The sequence below is a fragment of the Columba livia genome, chromosome 20 (assembly GCF_036013475.1).
Source record: "Columba livia isolate bColLiv1 breed racing homer chromosome 20, bColLiv1.pat.W.v2, whole genome shotgun sequence".
Lineage (NCBI taxonomy): Eukaryota > Metazoa > Chordata > Aves > Columbiformes > Columbidae > Columba > Columba livia.
Window position 1 is genome coordinate 10,782,628 of NC_088621.1, and position 20,246 is coordinate 10,802,873.

General features: G+C 50.5%; 1 protein-coding gene across 1 annotated transcript in view; it reads right to left on the reverse strand.

The window, feature by feature from the left end:
- The window catches only part of BAZ1B (bromodomain adjacent to zinc finger domain 1B), a 53,460-nt gene extending 33,344 nt beyond the window's left edge, over positions 1 to 20,116 (reverse strand). Inside the window, exons 1-7 of the mRNA XM_065037332.1 lie at positions 19,829 to 20,116; positions 13,239 to 13,355; positions 11,106 to 11,250; positions 9,821 to 10,019; positions 5,748 to 5,869; positions 5,050 to 5,247; positions 597 to 2,292 (exon numbers count right to left, since the gene is read on the reverse strand). Of these exons, the coding sequence (XP_064893404.1) occupies positions 597 to 2,292; positions 5,050 to 5,247; positions 5,748 to 5,869; positions 9,821 to 10,019; positions 11,106 to 11,250; positions 13,239 to 13,355; positions 19,829 to 19,941 (2,590 nt within the window). The 5' untranslated portion in view covers positions 19,942 to 20,116. The remainder of the gene's footprint in view (positions 1 to 596; positions 2,293 to 5,049; positions 5,248 to 5,747; positions 5,870 to 9,820; positions 10,020 to 11,105; positions 11,251 to 13,238; positions 13,356 to 19,828) is intronic.
- Between the last annotated feature and the right edge of the window lie 130 nt (positions 20,117 to 20,246).

Here is a 20,246-nt window from a genome sequence, read left to right on the forward strand (position 1 = left end):
AACTATTTTGCTCTTCATGTTCCACACTCCTGAATCAAAAGCACTACTTACACTGAGGCGTACAAAATCTGGTGTTGCAACTCATGGTTTAGAGAGGTTTGAGTGGACAGTCTCTATTCATACAACTCTGTAACAAATTCTTTAAAGTGACAAGCTGTAAACTGAAATCTATCGCCTATGTCCTTATGCAGGAGGTCTGGTCGCATCGACGTGACCGCGCAGGGCAGCAGCTCTGAGGCAGGAGATGCCTCCTCTGGTCGTAAGAGCCAGAAGATACATGGACATACACAAACACCTCTTTCTTTGTTTTCTGCCCCAAAACCAGATTTTCTGTTCTCCAGCCTTCCTGGGCCTGACAGGATTAGGAAGGTACTGAACAAAAGATGCTCAGAGACAAAAAAACTACCAGCAGTTACTGCTTTCTCTTAACATCACAGACCTGGGGCTGTCATAGGAACCACAGCAGATGAATTACGCTGCAGTGAGTAAATCCCTTAAAACCAGGTAATGCTTTTGAAAACAGGCTGTGAATTCTGCCATTACCTCACGCCACCCCACAACGCACAAACGCTCTACTCTGCTGCTGTTTTGCTTACCTCTCATTTGTATTTCTTGTCGCTCCCTCTCTTTCTTGGCTTGGATGGCAAGCAGGCGCCTGCTCTTCACAGCACTGATCATATCATCAGCTTCTATTTCTACCCGGTGCTCCATCTTCATCACCTCGTTTTTTTTCTTCTCGTTTCTTCCCATCATATTCTCATCTTTCCCGTTCTCCTTGTTCTTGGCCACCATTTCTTTTCGCTTCTGTTTTTCCGCTCTCTTCTTGTCGTTCTCCTCCTTCAGGATGGCCAGGCGCTCCTTCCACAGCTCCACCGACGCCTGCTGCTTGGCCTCCACGTGGTCCTGCACCGAGTACGTCATCAGGATCCGGTGGCACAGCGCTCCGAGTATCCGTAACTTCTCCTCAGGAGTCAGCTCGAAGAACTCCGACGTCTCCAGTTTCTCCAAAAACTCATCCTGTACCTCGTTATCCTCGAAAGCTGCCGAATCCTTGCTTTCGTCTACGTTATCCGAGACCTCGCTTTCCTCCTGCACGTCGGACTTGCGCAGGCACAGGCGAACCAGCTCGGAAGCAGAATGCAGGGTAAGTGGTATTTCAGAAAGCTTCATTCCCAGCTCGGCATAATCTTCAGCAATTTCATCCTGCAGCAGGGTCTGCAAGAGAATGACCAGCACTCGGTTCAAATAGAGGAACCCTCCCTTTTCCGCACAAAGCGCTTCCATCAGGGAAACAGCCGTGATGGGATATTGAGCATCTGGCATCAACAACCCTGAGTAACAGCTCAGAAACTCCACCACCATGGCGACGTCCCCAAAGAGCGTGTTGGGGAGTCCTTCTGGAGTATCGACCAGCTTAAACGTAGGCAAGGCCTTCCCTTTAAGATCTTGGTCCTCGTATCTTTTCTGTTTTTCCAGTTTTTCCTTCATCTCCTTCTCCTTGCGCTCCTTTGCTCTCTCCTTCAGTTTCTCTTTCAGCTTCTCCCTTTTCTTCTTCATGTACTCCTTCCGCTGCTCCTCTGTCATCGTTGCCCATTTCTTCCTGTGCTCAAGGAGCTCATAGCGTTTCTGTACCAACCCTCGCAAGTCCTCGGGGAGACGGGCTCGATCCTCGTTGGAGAGCAGCCGGGCTGTTTTGGAGATGATGCAGGACAGAGCACTTTTTTTGTCCTCCCGGTCTTTGTTTTCTTTGTAATAGGCGATGAGATGGAGCGCGGCAGGAGGAAGATGCTTCTGGGGTTTGCTGGAAGACCTGGGGGTGCCTCCCGAATTCCTGGGAGTCCTGGACACCTTAGTGGTACCTTTGGCCATGTCCAGTAGTGTCATCTGTTTCATTTTCATCTTTGGGGTCTTCAAGCCTTTCCTAGGAGACTTCGATTTCCCCGATGACTTCTGCCCGTTCAGAACCCTTTTGCCTCTTTGCTTTTTGTCCAAGGATTTGTTGCTGCCCTTCCCCAGCCGGCTCCTCTTCGGAATGTGGAAGTTGGAACTAAGTTTAGCAGGTGACACAATTTTCATCACCTCTTCCAGCTCCTCTTTAGGACTTTTTGAGTTCTTCGAGTTTTTCACCTTCAGCGGAGAGCAAATAATAGACTTCTCCAAATGCACGTGGCACCAGAGCGTGGGGCTCAGGGGCTGGCTCAGGGATGACCCATCAGCTTTGGGTTTCTTGGGCGGCTTTCTGTCTGGTGACCGAGAGCTCTTCCTCTTGGTTGAGGGGTTGAGAGTCATATACTAAAATTAAAAAAGAATCAGATTAATATTTAAAGGTAAAACATTATCTAGATCCTTTTCTGTCAATTATTTTTGCCCGTGTTTAATGTATTTTTCCAACGAACATGGAGTACTCAATACACCAAGGGTAACCAGCTTCTGCAGTGGCGTCCAGCGTGCTGCACTGTAGTCACTGCAGTGGGCAGGAGGTCGTGAGCCCATTCCTGAAACTTCACGTTTCACTTTATAAAATGAAACACTACAAAGAATTTGTACACGTTTCCTACTACATTACATGAAACTGCTTTGTTTCTACTGAAAAGGCTGTAGGGAGGGGGATTGCCTGGAAAACACGGACATTAATTCTGAAAACCATTCCTCCGCTCAGAGGTTTTTAGCGAGTCGTGTCGGGTTCTGTCGCACCCGGCGAAAGCTGCCGGAGCACAGAAATGGTGGGTGACGGGCCCAGAGACGGTCCCTGAGCTGCCCAAAAGCGGCTGGAACAAAGGTGAGAGGATTCGGTTCTGAAGTAGCGTCACCGGATATCTGATATACGTGGTTTCAAGCTCCTTGACGGCACCTTTGGCACCGAGCAGTGCAACCCAGAGCCAGAGAGACCAGCCTCAGGACTGTCTCAGCATCTCCAGCTCAGGTTTGGGATGCACCCAGAACACTAACTCATTTCAAGAAGTGTAAAATAGAACACAAAGATATAACCTTTAGATTATGGATAAAATTACCAGAAAACAGGCTGAAAATCTGAGATTGCTTAGGAATAAATTCCAGAGCAGCAAGCACAGCAAAAGGCACAAGCATTATTTAAGAACAGACGTACACAAATGTGATCAAGTTAAAACTGCCATGGGAATATTCAGATTTTCTGGCTCTTGAAAGCTTTAAGAGCCTTCATTAGCCCATCGGTACTGAAGATTTTCCAGCATCTGCATAACTTCATTCTACTAAAACTCTATGTTAAAACCTCCACTGAAGAGCGTTCCTGAAGCTGAAAGCATCCAGCATTGATAGAATCCAAAACTATTACATCTAAAATTTCTGCTTTGTATTCAACTGTCTCCTGTCAGAACACTCATTCTGGATTAATAAATTTTCCAGCCACTTCCCAGTATTTAAAAACCCCACGTAAATTCAACCCCTACGCCAGATGGCAAATACACCACCCCAAACACAAAGCTCGGGCCTCCTGTAAGGCAAACCACGGATGGTACGCTTACGCGGTTTTTCTTATTCTAAAGGCACCTCTGTCCGGCAGGGCACTGCATATTTGTCCACCACCAGCAAACACTTCAATTTCTATTAGGGCACTGACCCCAAATGCTACAGCAAGGGTAAACACGGAATTTATTTTTCCCTTTATGCAGATTTACAGGTGCCCAGAACAGTCCCCATAGCTCACTAGAAACGGGTGTTCTCCTGACGGAAAAAGGGCTACGGCAACGTCCTGGTTTTGTTGAAAACAAGACCGGTTCTCTTTTAGTGATTTTTCTTTCAGTTCAGTTCTTTAGGTGCCTGTACCTTTCTGAGTTTTAGCTGCATACTCTTCCTAGGATGCTGCACTCTGCTGATAATAGACCAACGGAATGCCGAAGAAGCTCGTGTTTAGATTTATTACTATGGTAGCCAAGAAAGACTGGTAAGTTTTCCCACGTTCTGTTGTGAGAGGTGTGTTTGAGGAGGGGTGGATGAACAGGTGACTAGAACTGACCAACGGAAGTATTCCATCCCATAATCGCCATACCCCCTATATAAGAGGGTGATCACGAGGGTCACGCTCTCTTCGCCCATGGCCGGCATCTGGAGAGGATGCTGTCTGTCTGTCTGTCTGCCTGTGATCCACAGGCCTCGGGCCCTGCAGCTGCTGGAGCCGCCAGCTCTGCACCCCCAGCTCCACCGCTGGAGTGACGCCACCATCCAGCACTCCACATTGGTTTTGTATATTTTGTATATATATTCTCTATTTATTAGTAGCATCAGTAAAACCCCTTAAAACTCTCCAACTTGAAGTCTCTCTTCCTTTCCCCTTATCTTTCTTATCATCTTTCCAATCTAAAGGAAAGGCGTGGCGGGAGGTAAAGGGGGTAATAGGGGGCGTCTGCCACGGTTTATTGCCGCCTTGCCTTAAACCTTGACAAGCAACTATTTCTCCTGCAGCTCTAGAACAACACCTGACGAAGACTGAGTCCACGAAAAAGTGAGTTTACTAAATTAAAATAGTGCTTTCTACATGCAAAGATGGATTGAAAACCAGAAAATTACATTGTAAGGCGTTTACTTGGTTAATAGCACACTTGGCTGGTTATTACAAAGGGCTGGAAAAAAAACCCATTGCTGCTACTTCTTCAATATGAAACTTGTGGTATCTGGCACCACTCAATGACCAAGAATCACAAGTCAAACATATCCAGCTGTTGCACTGGAACCATGAAAATGGTCCAATAACTGACACTACTGGGTAAGGACTGGAGCTGTTCTGTTTGCCTTACACCTGGAAATCAGTCTTGACTTGTACACAAGTCACGTAAACTATTGGAAAAAACATCAAGAATAGGCAGTTACACCTCAGATTTTCAAAGCAGATGAACGTTTCGGCTGTGCCACCTCCCAAAGGTCCATCAGCAAGAGTGGGACTGCCCACTCCGCAAGTCTCTGAGCTGATTTAAGACCGGGAGCACCAAACCTGGCACCCTGAGGGCTCTGCCCAGATGGTTTAAAAGGGAGAACAGCTGAGAAAGCAAAGGAGATACCTGGATGAATTCTTACCTTATGTGGGTCAAGCAAGAAGTCACTAAATTTACTAGGGAGGGAGTATTTCTTCACTAGCTCGTCCTCCACCACCCACGGGGCGTTCTCGCAGGTGCCGGCCCGCAGCGCGTTGTGCCGGATGAAGTACCGCAGGATCTCCTTGTTGGGAGGACGCTCGGTCCGCACCAAGCTGTCTGCCGGCACGTTGCTGATGATCTTGGGGACAACAGACAGACAGGCTGTTAACATTTCACTCCTAAACACGCTAGAAATACACATCATGGCTACAAGGAGCAAGGACCATTGTACTGCTTTCTGTCCAGAGTCTGTTCTTTCAAAGCACTCTTGGAAAGACTCAAACCAAACAGAACTTGCAGACTGAGATGCACAAGGAGTTTAACAAGTTTAACAAGTGAGTTTATGTTCAGATTTCCAAATCCACTGCTTTACCTCTAAGGGAGGTCAGCGCTGCCTCTCCTGGCAAGTTAGCAGATCACAAACCCCGAGCAGCGGAGCTTCCCAGCCAGTTCCCTGTGACAGAACAGGAGCAGCCGCTGCCACTCGCGACTGAACCGCCTGTCCCATTAACTGCCTGACCGAGATCAGCCGGTTAACAGCAACAGCTCCAAAGCTACTGTAGCACTGTGACTCAGTGATTATTTAATTAAACTTGCATATTCACGTTATGATAGAAAGGATCTGAGCGCACAACCCACCTTATCTTCATTTTTCAGCTTGACATCGTATTTGTGTGGCAGGAATTTAGGAGGAACCCACTTCCTCTCTTCCTTCTTCAGAGATGTGGGAAGTTTCCGAGGAGACCTGCGCGCTCGGTCGTCTGGTAAAGCAAGGAGAGGCAGGAAGGGTCTTAGGATTAGCCAAAGAAAGAGTTAAAGCATCCAGGCGGTGGTTGGACGGGGTCCCCCACCCTTCACTATCTATACAGCGTTTGGTTAAACTAGCACATCACAAGGAAATCCCAAATGGGGATTTAGAGCTATCCTGAAGCCGCAGGCTGGGAAGGGAGCCCCTGCACAGCTCTAGGGCGGGAGGCGACACCTGCAGCGGTTAAACCCACCTCTCTCCAGACAATCTGCTGCAACTCCCCACACACAGGGAGAACATCCTCCCGATGAGGAGCAGCTTTCCCAAGCCGCCGGCAGCCCGGGCTCTCTCTGCTGTGCCCTATTTGAAATAATTCTACGGGAGGAATTACTGACTCTAATTAACTTTTAAAATCACTTTGGTGGCCATTAAGCGCTTTACAGTTACAAGCCCTGTGCGTATGGGCTGGTTTAGCTGTAGATGTTAAGCACACTCACACAACCAGACTTTATTCTCAGGAGAGACGGAGCTGAAAGAACACAAAGGCATCACATTTCTTGCCAGCTGATGTTGAGTTTATTATTTCTACGTTCAGGTTGCAAACGCTAATAATTTAAGACAAAAATCCAAGCTTATGTAAGAAAGCAATTCCCAAATGTTTTTATGTTTGTGGCTCTGACTCAAAGAAAGCACTAAAGCACATTAGATGAGAGTAATTACCTCCTAAGTATAGGCAGAATACAAGTAGATGCTAGACCTAAGTCAAACTTAATAACAACATATATATATATGTATCACTGTCACACTGTAAGCCCTATAATGTTACAAGCTTCAGCAGGATTAGCGCTCACATGGTATAAAATGAAGTTGTACCCTCACCTCCACCCCTTCCAAAATCAGCCGTCTCGTTGGGAACAGGTCACAGGCACTCGGGGCTCAACGTGCAGCCTCTCCCCACACTGCCCTTCTTTAAAATAACCCCCCGAACGTCACAACAGCGACAGTACATGTGAACGCACCGAGCCCTCTCACTGGAAGTCGGGCGAGACGTAACTGCTGCACTTTGGTTCCACGATTAAAAGGTATCACACAGTATCACAGTATGTTTGGGATTGGAAGGGACCTCAAAAGATCATCTAGTCCAATCCCCCTGCTGGAGCAGGAACGCCCAGGTGAGGTCACACAGGAACATGTCCAGGCGGGTTGGAATGTCTGCACAGAAGGAGACTCCACAACCCCCTGGGCAGCCTGTTCCAGTGCTCTGTCACCCTCACTGAGAAGAAGTTTCTTCTCACATTTAAGCGGAACCTCTTGTGTTCCAGCTTGATCCCATTACCCCTTGTCCTATCATTGTTTGCCACCGAGAAGAGCCTGGCTCCATCCTCATGGCACTCACCCTTTATATATTTATAAACATTAATGAGGTCCCCCCTTAGTCTCCTCTTCTCCAAACTAAAGAGCCCCAGCTCCCTCAGCCTTTCTTCATAAGGGAGGTGCTCCACTCCCTTAATCATCTTCGTTGCCCTATGCTGGACCCTCTCCAGCAGTTCCCTGTCCTTCTTGAACTGAGGGGCCCAGAACTGGACACAATATTCCAGATGTGGTCTCACCAGGGTGGAGTAGAGGGGAAGGAGGACCTCTCTCGATCTACTGACCACCCCCCTTCTAATACACCCCAGGTACCATTGGCCTTCCTGGCCACAAGGGCCCAGTGCTGGCTCATGGTCATCCTGTTGTCCACCAGGACCCCCAGGTCCCTTTCCCCTGCACTGCTCTCTAATATGTAATTTCCCAACCTATACTGGAACCTGGGGTTGTTCCTGCCCAGATGCAGGACTCAAGATGCAGACTCAGGTCTTAGTTCGAAAACACCGAGCGATGTTTTTCTGCGCAACAGCACCATGGAAGTCGCACACAAGACACCTCAAGCTCTGTAACAGATCTGCCTCGAGGCCTTTGAAGTGGCCACACACTGTCTGTGGCAGGTTTATATTTAAGAAACAACAAGGTGCTGCTTAGTTCTGGCTCCGACTTTGAAGGACTCGGTTACAGCTCCTCAGCAACAGGCAACCGCTCCCTCTGTGATTTCATTTCTGGATTCTAGAAACAGGGATGACCACATTGAATTACACCAAACAGCACCTGGATACTCAGTGGGGACGGGGAGAAATCACTATCCATCCCTTCCTGAAGTTGTTTTACAGAGAGCATACTTCATTTGTATTACAGCAGAATGCAACAACAACTCACACTGCACTGAGGAACCTGGCAAAGCCTCCACATCCTCTCGCCTCCTGCTGGTCGTCACTCATTTTGGATTTTCCAAGGTTCAGTTGCAAGGGCAGCTCAAGCTGCAGCACCCGCACCATCCACGCTCAGGAAAAGCTGCCCTTTCCTCTCACTTCTGTGGATTCCCCAGAATGTAAAACACAAACCCGCTCCAGACTGCACACACGATGCGATAAAGCTGGTATAAAGCCGTATTTTCAGCTTCTGAAGCACGGCAGACTGCTCACCAGAGGGACTGAAGCGCTTGCTCCGCTCCTTTTTTCGCAAATACCATCAGCAAGCTCATCACGAGCACCAGTGCAGAGGCCCCGTAACTCTGCCCCACGCAGAGCCCGTCACTGCTCAGCCGCCCGTATGACCGGTGGGTGCTCAAGTACGCAGGTTATCAGAGAGCAAAAGTGAAACGAAGCACGGCCAGGTGGCTCCCGGGACCGCGCAGGGGCCCCGCGGCTGCAGCTTAGGGCCTGAACCCGCCCAACCAAACCAAGTCCTTACGGCTCCTGTAGGACGCTGCCTAAACGAACAAATGCTATGTCGTGTTTTTAATGAATTCTGAAATACAGATTAAGGAATGAGTTCACTGTGAACCTATGTTCTGCTATAGCCCAGAATATAAAACCATCGGCAACAAAATAAATGCATAAAAGGAGAAGAGTTAAAAGAACGAGTGCCCACTGCTTTTGTTATGACTCTGGGAGCATCTCTGATTTGAAAATGTCCATGTTCACCTTTTACCGAGCGGGCTGTACATTTGGTCAATGAGTAGTTTTAAAGTAAAAGGTACCTGCCCTGCCTTTTATGAGGTAGTTTGAGAACCAGCACTTAATTCAACGTAAAAAGCACACATCAGTCCCTCTCCAAGCGCCACTGCTGTTTCAGAGGATGAGTATAAGACCAGATTGTTCCTGCAACACTCTTCTTTTCCTTCTGCTTTTACAAAGCACTTCGGTGGAGCTGGAACAGCTCAACACATTTCCCAGTACCGAAATCTCTTTTAAACAATCTCATAATTCCATTCCTAAGCAGCTACACAGGACGCAAAACGACTTTTCTTCCCCTCTTCCACCAGCACCTTCTCAGAGTCAAGGCAAGCCCTGCACATGCAGCAGCAAGGAACAGACACGGAACGGGGGAGCACAGTTCCAAGCATGCGGTATTTGGAGCCCTTGGAAAAGAAATAATCTGCATTTTTCTGCATTGATTTTGTCTCAGCCTTTGACAACTGGAAAGGGGATAAACCAAAATTAAAAAATCATTTCTTTCTTATGCCAACTGGGGACATGAAAGAAAACTAGAGCTTGTCTGTGACAGAAGAGGCTTTAGAACTAGAGATGTTTACTGCTTATCCTGAGGATGAACATCACAGCAGAGTGTAACAATCCCGCAGGAACCGTTGCTGTTCGCACCCCGCTTGCTTCTTTTTACATACACTTGTTATACTTTCAAAGCTTCTACATTTCAGGCGTAGCTTTTGCTATTACACCCCAGTACGACAGCACATTTTCTGCTTTAAAACAGGCCAGGGCAGCTGAAAGCCACCAGCACTGACGTGTCACCAACAGTGACAACGTCAGGATTTTCAGGAAATGAGGCTGTTCAAACGTCCCGTCCAACGCTCACAGCCAGCCCCAACACCTGGATTCAAACACTGACTTCCAGGTGTCTTAGTACTTACTCAGGCTTTCCCTCCTGTTGTCATCCTCCTTCAGGGTCCCCTCCTTCTGGTTGTCCTGGGTGCCCTGGCCCGAGTTCTCCTTGTCGCTGGACGGGGAATCACAGGCGCCCTCCGATTTCTTTTCCGACATCTCTTCATCGACTTTCTCCAGGGGATGTATCTTCACAACTTTCACGGGCAGCATTTTCTCCTTACCAACCTGCGCGGAAATACGGATGAAAACCGAACCTGAGCCAGACACGCAAATTAACAAGCTTCAACACCGTGAATTAACGAGCTTCAACACCGTGAATTAACGAGCTTCAACACCGTGAGGGAGGAAAAAAAGCAACCAAGACGACCTACAAACCATAATTTGGCAAAACGTTTCATTCACATCCTCCTTGAGAGAAGCTCATGGTCCCTCTCATGAAACAATTACAGGATTTCTTACTACCCCTCCTACCTGGGAGTTCTGTACAAATCACTAAGAGACAAGTGCCAGGTTTTCCAGCGTTTAACCCGCTGCTTTCTCAACCCAAGGACAGAGTGTGTGTGTACGAGGCGCCTCCTCAGCAGCCCCAGCTGAGACAACGGATCCGGAACAGCGTGCTACCAGAGAATATTTCATAACCTTCCTTTATTTTTAAAAAGGGTGAGTTTTCCCCATCATCCCCAGTTTTGGAGGGAATTTTCTAATCATTTGAGCATCATCAGCAATTTGTACATAAGCAGCTGGCCTCAAGCTGCGTTGGTTTAAGACCCCTGTTCCTCCTGGGAACACGTTAGATGAAAAGACTATGGCAGACTATAATTTTTTAACTTCTTTTAATTAAAATATGTATTTTTAAATATATTTAAATATATACACAGACAACCAAATATTTAAGCCAGGGCTGCCAAACGCCTTTTCACTGGGGGCCACATCAGCCTTGGGGTTGTGTTCAAAGGGCTGAAGGTAATTTGAGGCCTGTATCAATGTAATCACTCCTACATTTACACAGTCCTAAAATTACACTCGGCAATCCCAAGGCTGATAAAAATGAGTCTGACACCCCGGATTTGAGCAGCATAACACATACATCTCTATTCCCTCCCAACATGGATCAGTCATCTCTCTCTTGCCCTCACTATGGGTCACCCATGTGTTTCTGCTTCTCATGTTCAGACGCCGGTGCTGCCGCTGGGATTCAATAGAAATTCTCACCAACTTTCTGACAATGCAAGGGGGCAACACATCCTTCCCGTCTCCTGCCCTCAGATATCCAAAATTAGCTCTGGGATAAAATGGAAACCAGATCCTCACCTCAAAGTCACACTCTTCTCCCACTGCAAACTTGGTCATGATCTCCAGCCAAGCTGCATCCACCAGCTTCTCCAAAGACACGGTGTTGTGGTGCACGATTTCCAGCACCAGCTTCTCATACCAGATGGGGAACTCCTCCTTCAAGCTGAGCAAGCACATAAGAAATCTGCATTATTCAGGGAATAAAAGCCAAAATGCAAAGCAGCTCCCATGTCGCAATTCCCGACGCTAACAGCAGGACAATGTTGGGGCCGATGCCGCATCCACATGCGAACGCCCCGGGGTTTTGCCACCCTCCCCTGCACCCACCAAGGTCATTGGCGTGACATTCAAATTGTCCTTGTCCTGCCCAGAAGGAGCATCCTGAGGGTTCCAGTGGTGCTGGGGAGCCCGTTCCTGCTGGTTATTGCTCCCTCCCTAGTAGACGTTAAATATATTTCAAGACCACATCATTATTCTGGGGCTTGTTAGCTTAAATTCTTGTTTCCAACAATAACACGATGCCGATAGACGTTCAGCATTCCTTCCAAACAGACTGCTGCCACAGTGAAGACAGAGACAGGCTTCACAACCACATTAACTTCCCAGAGAGGAACATTCTGTGTGTTTCACCATCAACCTTCAAACGTTTTCATTCCAAGATAAAGGACTGTTACAAATTTGCCTGATTGACTTTATCTTTCTAAAGAATCAGGTCAGTTACCTGCCAGCAGCACTATGAAATGTATTGCATAAAGCTTTCTGGCCAAAAAGTGAAGTTTGCTTCAAGTTACCGCAAGGAGGAACAAGCTATTCCGTTTTTCCATCCCCTGTTCAGCTGCCCAGGCTCAGGGGTCCCTTGCTGACAATGCTCAGCTGCGCCTGCTGTTCTGCAACTGCCACCAACAAATCTATCCCTTTAATGAACTTTTTTTATTCGGACCAGTGTCAGGTAATAAAGCCACCGGGAAACCAGCTAGGAAGCTTTTAATGCCATTTCAAAGAGACAAAACCAAAATCTCATTTCACAGAGTCTTTTTTCCACATTTAGAGCCACTGCAGCTAAATTGCTCGACAAAACTTCCATTTATATTTCATTTACATTTCTTAACGTCTTCAGAAGTGGCCAACCAACCCAACAGTGTTAAGCAAAAGTAAGTGACACTAGAGCAGTGATTTGTGAGTCAGGACTTACAGCCCAGCTCAGGGCGGGCTCTGCAGCCGCCCCCCAACCCAGAGCAGCGGAGGAACAGCCAGACAACTCCAGCCCCCACAGACATCGGGACCACGAGCAAACACGTTTCTTATTTGTTGCCTTTAAGGATGTGATTAACCTCAAATGACGGTGAGTTTCTCCTTAGGCTGTTAACCTTGTGATATTGCCAGTTAATCAAATGTGGATGCTCCATGGCAGAGGCAGCAGCAAATTTCACCTCTCAGGTAGAGCTGCTGACAGTCTCTCCGGTTTAAACCGGGGTCACCAGTTCAGAGAACAGAGAAACGCGTCGTTTGTTTGGCATAATTCATATAATTTTGTAATCACAAAGGACTTGCACCTTTATGGAAAACCCCGTCTCTGCAGCCGCCCCAATGGTCTCAGATGGGACACGGGGCCGGGGGGAGGGTCAGGGACACCGGCACCCGTGGGCTGGCAAGTAATGAATGGCTTGCTGGTTTCCCTTTGGTCTTTCTTGATTCAAAGAAATCCCCAAAACCTCACCTCAAAATAATCTTTCTTATTTAGTACAACTGATTCCAATGCAGACGTGGAAAAAATAATGACAGCTGTGGAGCTGGCTGATGTGAAACACTTCAATGGGCTCTTTTTACTATATTTGCACTTTAGCTCCTTCAAGATTTTTTTCCCCTCTGAAAAATTCCCATTGCTCAAGGTGCTTTCAAATATGCCAAGCACCATATGCTGAACTATTTTAGGTCAAGTAATACTGAGATACAGCACTAAGTGCACCGCTCCGCTGCAGTAGTGATGGCATCAAATTTGGACTTAATTTGCTTTCATCACCAGAATCCCCAGATCTACTTAGAGCCAGTAAAATAACCCCTAATTAACTCACCTCATCAAGCAGCAATCTCTTACCCCGCGTGCACCCAAAGCCTGAGGACAGACACGCCGGTTCCCTCCCTGGTACTTACAGCTCGGCCACCTCCTGCTCCTCCTCCCAGGCCTCCTTGTGGGTCAGCTGGCTGCTCCCGGTGCTTTTGCACGTCCAGATGCGCTCGCTGTATCGCTCCAAACGCGCTTCATACTCTCTGGAGAAGCGGCAGCTCAGGAAAACAGGATTTTTGCGGTGGAGAACATCATCACAGCAGCGCAAGACCATCGAATTCAGTTAAAACTGTACTACTGAGGCGCGCGAAGGCTGAGGATGGCAACAGCACAGCACAACCCCGCGTCTACTGTGGCGATGCTGCACTAAATGCCATCAGTTTTCAGGCCAGGATGCACCGGAGCTTTCTGCAGCTGGAAAGCCCGTCCTGTTCCATACCGGGACAGGAGCCGCAGCCCCGCCAGTTCAGTTTGGTGGCATTGCTAAGCTACTTTTCAGCTTTTCCAGCCCGATTCATCAGAAAATCCCACTCACAGCATCACAAGCACATGCAGGAGCTCTTGCAGGGAACGCTGTGGAAGGCTCAACAATAACGGCTGGGGAACTGCTACTCCGAGTGCCCTAGGGTGGTGTACAAACTCTAGACAGAAATTACCAGTCTATCCAGCACCCCAAATCTTTTGAGGAAAAAACTCAGCAGCTTTGAAACGGGAATCACTCCAGCGGCCGCGTTCCTGCGGGTACAACCAGAGCAGTGTGTGCGCGCGTACATCACGACCCTTCTCACCACCGCACCTTGAGGACGCAGTTCTCCTGCCATCAGGGTTAGGAGGTGCCCGGGCGAGTCTCCGCAGAGCGGGAGCACCGTGAATTACAGCGTTCGCTCCTGTTGGCAGCACCCTGGCCGTGCTGCACACACCTAAGCCCTAATTAACCATCACCAAAACCAGGCAGAAGCTACTTCACACTTTCTACGGATAGCACACACACAGGCACAACGATCAGGGAAGCTGGCACAGTGTAAATCCACACCAAGCCACACCGCAGCAGCCTGCTCAAGTTGCCATATGCTTACCGGTGGTAATTTAAGTGGAGAAAACACAACCGAGGCAAGAAAAGCACCTTCCCCTGCTCTGGAGTGCGCGGAAAGCACAAAGCACGTCTGCGGCAGCACCGCGGTGACGCGTCTCGGTGGGAACGAGCAGATCGCTCCACGTTCCCCGAGGCCGGGTCAGCAGCCACAGCGCAGCACCCACAGCCACTTTGCGCTGCAAGGAAATTTTACTGCAACTAACCGTATTTTTTTAAATTATTTTTTATTTTTTAAGATTTCTATTAGGAAGCCAGGACACAACTCCAACAAAGCCAGTTGTCTCGGACATTTCTTCCCAGCCCCATGAGAAAGCAGCTGTACCACGGGTGTTGACACACAGGTACATTCCAGCCCCCACGGCAGGCGCAGGAACAGGCTCCAGAGACCCCGCTGCCTGGAAAAGCTCCTGAAACCACGGAGAAGTCCCGCAGTTCCCCGGCTTGGGGAGGGGATGAACGGCCATCTGACAAGTCCTCACCCCACCCAGCCGGAGCCTCCTGGCCTGTTCTGCCCCTCCCTGAGGCCTCCGAGATGCTCAGGTTTCCATGGAAACCAGCAGCGCTCCAGGGCAGAGGGGCAGGCACAGCCTGCAGGAGCTCAGCTGCACCATCGGCCACAACTGCCAGCGGAGCAAAATTCTGTAGCAATGCTAAGCTGGGAAATAAAAAAAATAAAGAAAGCAGGAGCCTTCAAACAAGAAGCCAGGAGTCTTCCTCGTATTTACAGCAATTAACCACTTTAAGAACAACTAAACTGCAACCATAATACTATTGCTTCCTCCGCCTTTCCCGCAGAAGGAAGATTTAAAAGCAAATTCAGCCCTTTCAGGAACCTGAAGAGCCAGGGTGGCACAGCCCCGGCCCCGTGCCCTCCCCTCGTCCCCTGCACGTCACCCCATGTCCCTCCTGGACTCGCAGCTGCGACACGAGTGCTGCAGAAAAGGCACCTTTTTAGGGTTCAGCACATCACCTGAATAAACCTTCAACAGCATAACTATAAATGAGTCTTTGAGATACAGCTAGGAAATAAAATTACAGTCTTCCCTCCTACATTTGGCAACTTTCTTCCCTCTAGACTTGTGAGGAGATTCCTTTCCTTCCAGCAAGGACAGCAAATAAATGCTCATTTCCAGTTGAAAAATAATTGAAAGACATGGTTTTTGCAAACACCGCTTCCCATACTAACACAAGCATTCTCCCTTCCCCTCCTTGTACACACCTATGAGAACAAGCTCCACCTCACCCCATCAGCACTCACATTTTTCAGCTCAACACCGAATTTCAAAGCAGCAGGCACAGCAGTTTCCCCGTCCAGCTCAGCTCTGCAACGCAATTTAACCGCGCCGCGGGTCAGCTCAGCGCACACTGCCCCCGCGGCCGCTGCGGCCCCAGCGCCCTACGGCAAGATCCAACCCAGGTCCTGCTCTGACACCCTGGGTGAGCACACAGCCAAAACACAGGAGAATGTTTCTGCAAAGCTTCCTATCGCTCAAACTTTCCACTACACATACACTATTTGTCCTTCCCACTCAGACTGGAAACAAACCCAACACATTTCAGGCTGCTGAGCGGGTCTGATCCAGGACACGCGTGCGGGCGCGGTGCCGTGCCATAACCAACCATCCACACAGCCGAGCTGCCGCTGCCACCGATTCCCAACACAATAACAAATAAGAAACCCTGGACACCAGCTACTTGTGAGCATTCCCCAAAAGCCACCAATAACACACACGCTAAAGTAAACAGATGACTACCCACTGTGTAACAGTTAATACATCACATCTGTCTGCATGCGCTGAAGAACACTTCATGGGGAAAGGCAAAAGAGTTACTTGAGAAACAAGGGACTCAGAGAAACATGTTTACAAGTAAACAAGGTAACCACTGCATAAGCGGACTGTTCGGCAGATACAAAATTGACTTCTTCCTGGGTTACTGATGCTCTCCCAGCAATTACTATCAACTCCAAAATAGCTTTGGAGTATCTTAATTGTTTCCACTTGTATTAGCTAAGAAAGCAAACTTACCAGGAAGGTGGGTACTTTATAAGACACTAGTCCCTGTGTGAGTGGAAAAGTTGCCCTATATATATATATATATATATATATATATATGTGTGTGTATAAAATTATAGAATTATTTTGTTTGGAAGAGACTCTCAAGATCATCAAGTCTAACCATAACCCAGCCCTGGCACTGCCCCATGTACCTGAGAACCTCATCTACAGGTCTTTTAAACACCTCAGGGGTGTTTAGAATATATATAAAATAATTCTATATTTTATATTTATAGACGTAGAGCATGACACGACTGTACTTTGGTGCTGCCATCTTTCAGCCAGAGTTAGACTGGCTGATCTCACAGTGAAGATGTGAACAGCCTTCACTCTGCACGCTAATTCCTCTTGTACTCCGAGCTCCTTACTGTACAAAGACACCAACAGCCAGCAAGCTTTTATCTGGGGAGGAAAACAACACAGCTTCCCAAACCACAGGCTGACGGCTGAAGGAAAGCCTGGGCTGGAACTGGCTGGCCCTGCCAGCACGAGGCGCTCACCTCTCCAAACCCAGCACCCTTGAGCTGCAGCAGCTCCAGCGCTGGAGCAGAATGAGCCGCTCAGCAGGGAACACATCCTGGCTTTTGGTAGACGGCAAATGCCCAGTGCACATCCCACAGACGAGGTGCACAGGTGACATAAACCAGCCAAGATGGCACCATCCGTGAAACAAGGACCTGGGGGTGGTGGTCAACAGCAGCTGAATGAACCAGCGTGTGCCAAAGTGGCCAAAAAGTGTCCTGGCTGGTACCAGCACTGGTGTGGCCAGCAGGCCCAGGGCAGTGACCGTCCCTGTGCTGGGACCTGGGGAGGACAAACCGCCAATCCTGGGGGCAGTTTTGGGCCCCTCACTCCAAGAAAGGCCTTGAGGTGCTGGAGCGAGTGGAGAGAAGGGAACGGAGCTGGTGAGGGGCTGGAGCACAAGTGTGATGGAGCGGCTGAGGGAGCTGGGGGTTCAGCTGGAGAACAGGAGCTGAGGGGAGACCTTCTGATCTCTGAACTGCCTGAAAGGAGCTTGGAGCCAGGGGGGTCGGGCTCTGCTCCCCAGGAACAAGCGCCAGGAGCAGAGGAAACGGCCTCAAGTTGCGCCAGGGGAGGGTGAGGTTGGATGTGGGGAACAATTTCTTCCCCCAAGGGCTGTGGGGCATTGGAACAGGCTGCCCAGGGCAGTGCTGGAGTCACCATCCCTGGAGGGCTGGACAGACAGACGTGAGGTTCTCAGGGACACACGGCAGTGCCAGGGATGGGTTATGGTTGGACTCGATGGTCTTGAGGGGCTTTTCCAACCCAAATGATTCTGAGATTCTACACGCCTGACACCTCACACAGCTCAGAGCAGATCCCAGAGCTCCAAACTGAGTGCCCAGCGATGCCCATCCCCATCGCTCCCTCCCAGTCAGGCATCGCGAGCCCAAAGCTTTGACAGGACACAACATGCTCTACACAGCACGGCTTCTCTTAAAAGGATTTTGGGGAATCTGGCAGTCACAGGACACCAAATAAAGCTCCAAATAAACATCAGACCCAAATGAAGACCTGAGCTCCAATGAGCAGCCCATCCCGTGGCCAGTGCTGCCCGGCCCCTGAGCAGACAGCTCAGCTCAGCCCAACCAGCCCCATCCACAGCTGCAAACCCTGGCCAAGGAAAACTGAAAGACTCTTAACAACTTTTAAAGTCTTTCAAATAGCCCATTCGTAGCTGTGCAGGGCAAGAACCTGTACACCCTCCTGGGGATGAGCTGATCAATAGTTTTTCAAGGGAACTTGGGTACTGCTCGGCACAGCCCCTCCACAGGCCACACCACCCACAAAAGCCATTCCTCTACACCGCCTACGATAGACACAAGTGACCAAAAAAAACAGCGCCTAGACTTCCTTAGGTAACAGATCCCTTCAACTTACTCATTTGCAATTTTCTGTTCCACTTTTTGCCTGTTACAGTCAACAGAGCAAGATAGAAAAACCAAACATCACTTAGTTTCTCCATTTAGCTTCACGACCTCTATCTGCCAAGACGAACTTTCTAGAACGTGCCGGGCAGTCCGTGTCCCCTGGCGCCCCATGCAGCGCTTTCTGCAGGAGAAGAGCATCCGTCCAGAACCTCAGCACTTGCTTCCTTCTGACCCTGCAGCTGCCACCGTCCCCTCTGAGGATGAGAAACCACCCTCTGTTCCTCTAACGTTAATACCCTCCAAGTGTCTGCAGAAACGCGGCCTGCAGCTACTCACAGATCCACAAGAGCCACATCTTCTCTCACAAAAGAAGTAATTAGGATTAAACTCCTTGTTCACTGAGGGTTCCTCATACTGAAAGGAGAGAACAAGTCTCCGCCTCATCAGACCAGACGGATGACTGAGCTACTTTCAGTTTGCACACACCACAAGAGCAGGTATTTGAGTCACAGACTGGATGCTTTAACTTAAAATACTGTTAAAAAGCAAGTACATACACACTCTCCAGTCTCATTTTATTGGGCTGAATGCATTAGCAATGTCTATCTGCGCTCAGATAGGCATTTCCTCTTCAAGACCTGCCTAATCCCTCCTAGAGACTTGCACCGGGTGTTCCTCACACTGTAACGAGACCCTCCCCAGCACAGGGGTCCGTACAAGTTCCGGAGTCCCTTTGTCTTCCACACCATCGAGATCTCTGAGGTATGTTCCCATATTCACGCATTCCCGCCTCACTTCCCGTCCTCGGTTCTTGCGGTTTTGATCCTTTTAACACAAACAACAAACCAGCAGTTCGCAGGTGAGGGCGCACAGGTCCTGACCCTGCCGGCCTACCCGGCCCCGCACACCGCCCCGGCACAGCCCCCCCCGGCACAGCCCCCCCCGGCACGGCCCCCCCCCGGCACGGCCCCGCACCCCCCGCTGCGACACGCGGGCTGTGACAGCCACCTGCCCACGTCCTGCCGCTCGGGGCCCGTCACGCGCTGACTCTCGCGGAATCACACACACAAAAATATGGTTGTTCATGCAAAACTCACATTCGGACAGAAAGCCCGGGCTGTCCACAGGCGAGCTGCTTCTGTCACCGCTTTATCCTCCTCCTCGGGGGAGTCTCCAGTTTCAATCCCACCCCCCACCCACGGGGTTCACACCCCAAACTCGCACCGCACCCCCCGGCGCTGCTCCCGCGCTAACTGCACTAACCAGCCCCAGCTGCCGGGCCCGCCGAGCCCGCGGGCGGCCCTTCCCCGTTACGGCGCCTCCGAGCGGCCCGGCCCGCTGCCCCCGCGGGTGAACCGGGCCGGAAACTTGCCGGGGCGCAAGCGGCCCCGGGGGCAGCGCGGGCCGGGCCCCCCCCGCCCGGAGCCCGAAGGCCCCGCTCCCGCTTTGTTCCGCCCCAGTCCCCTGCGCTGGGCCGCCCCGGGGCCGCCCGAGGCCGGTCCCGCGCCCGGCAGCGGCGGGGCCGCTCGGCCCGGGGGCGGCCGCCGCGGCAGGTGACAGCGGCGGCACCGAACCCCTCCCGTCCTCCCCGCCGCCCCGTCCCCGTCTCCCCGCGCCCCCGGCCGGGCGGATACTCGCGGGTGCGGAAGGCCTCCTGCGTGTGGGGGATGACGAACCGCTCCCCCGGCTCCCCCGGCGGCAGCGGCTTGGCCAGCGGGAAGGGCTTGCGGCCCAGCAGCGGCGCCATGGCGGGAGCGCGGCCGGAGCCGGCGGACCCGCGTGACGACCCCGGCGGCGGCGGCGGGACCCGGGCGGGAGGATTGAAAAATGGCGGGAGATTTCCCTCCCCCTCCCGCGCGGGCGGCGGGCCCAGCCTCGCCGCGCGCAGCCCAACCTGCCTCCCGCCCCGCAGGGCCCGCCCCCGTCGCCGCAGCCCTGAGAGCACACTGGCGGGACACCGGCGCTCCCGGCTCTGGATTGGCTGCACAGCCCACCAATCTCTCCGCGTCGCCCCGCCCACCGGCACAGCAAGCTGGCTTGCACCGCGCGCGG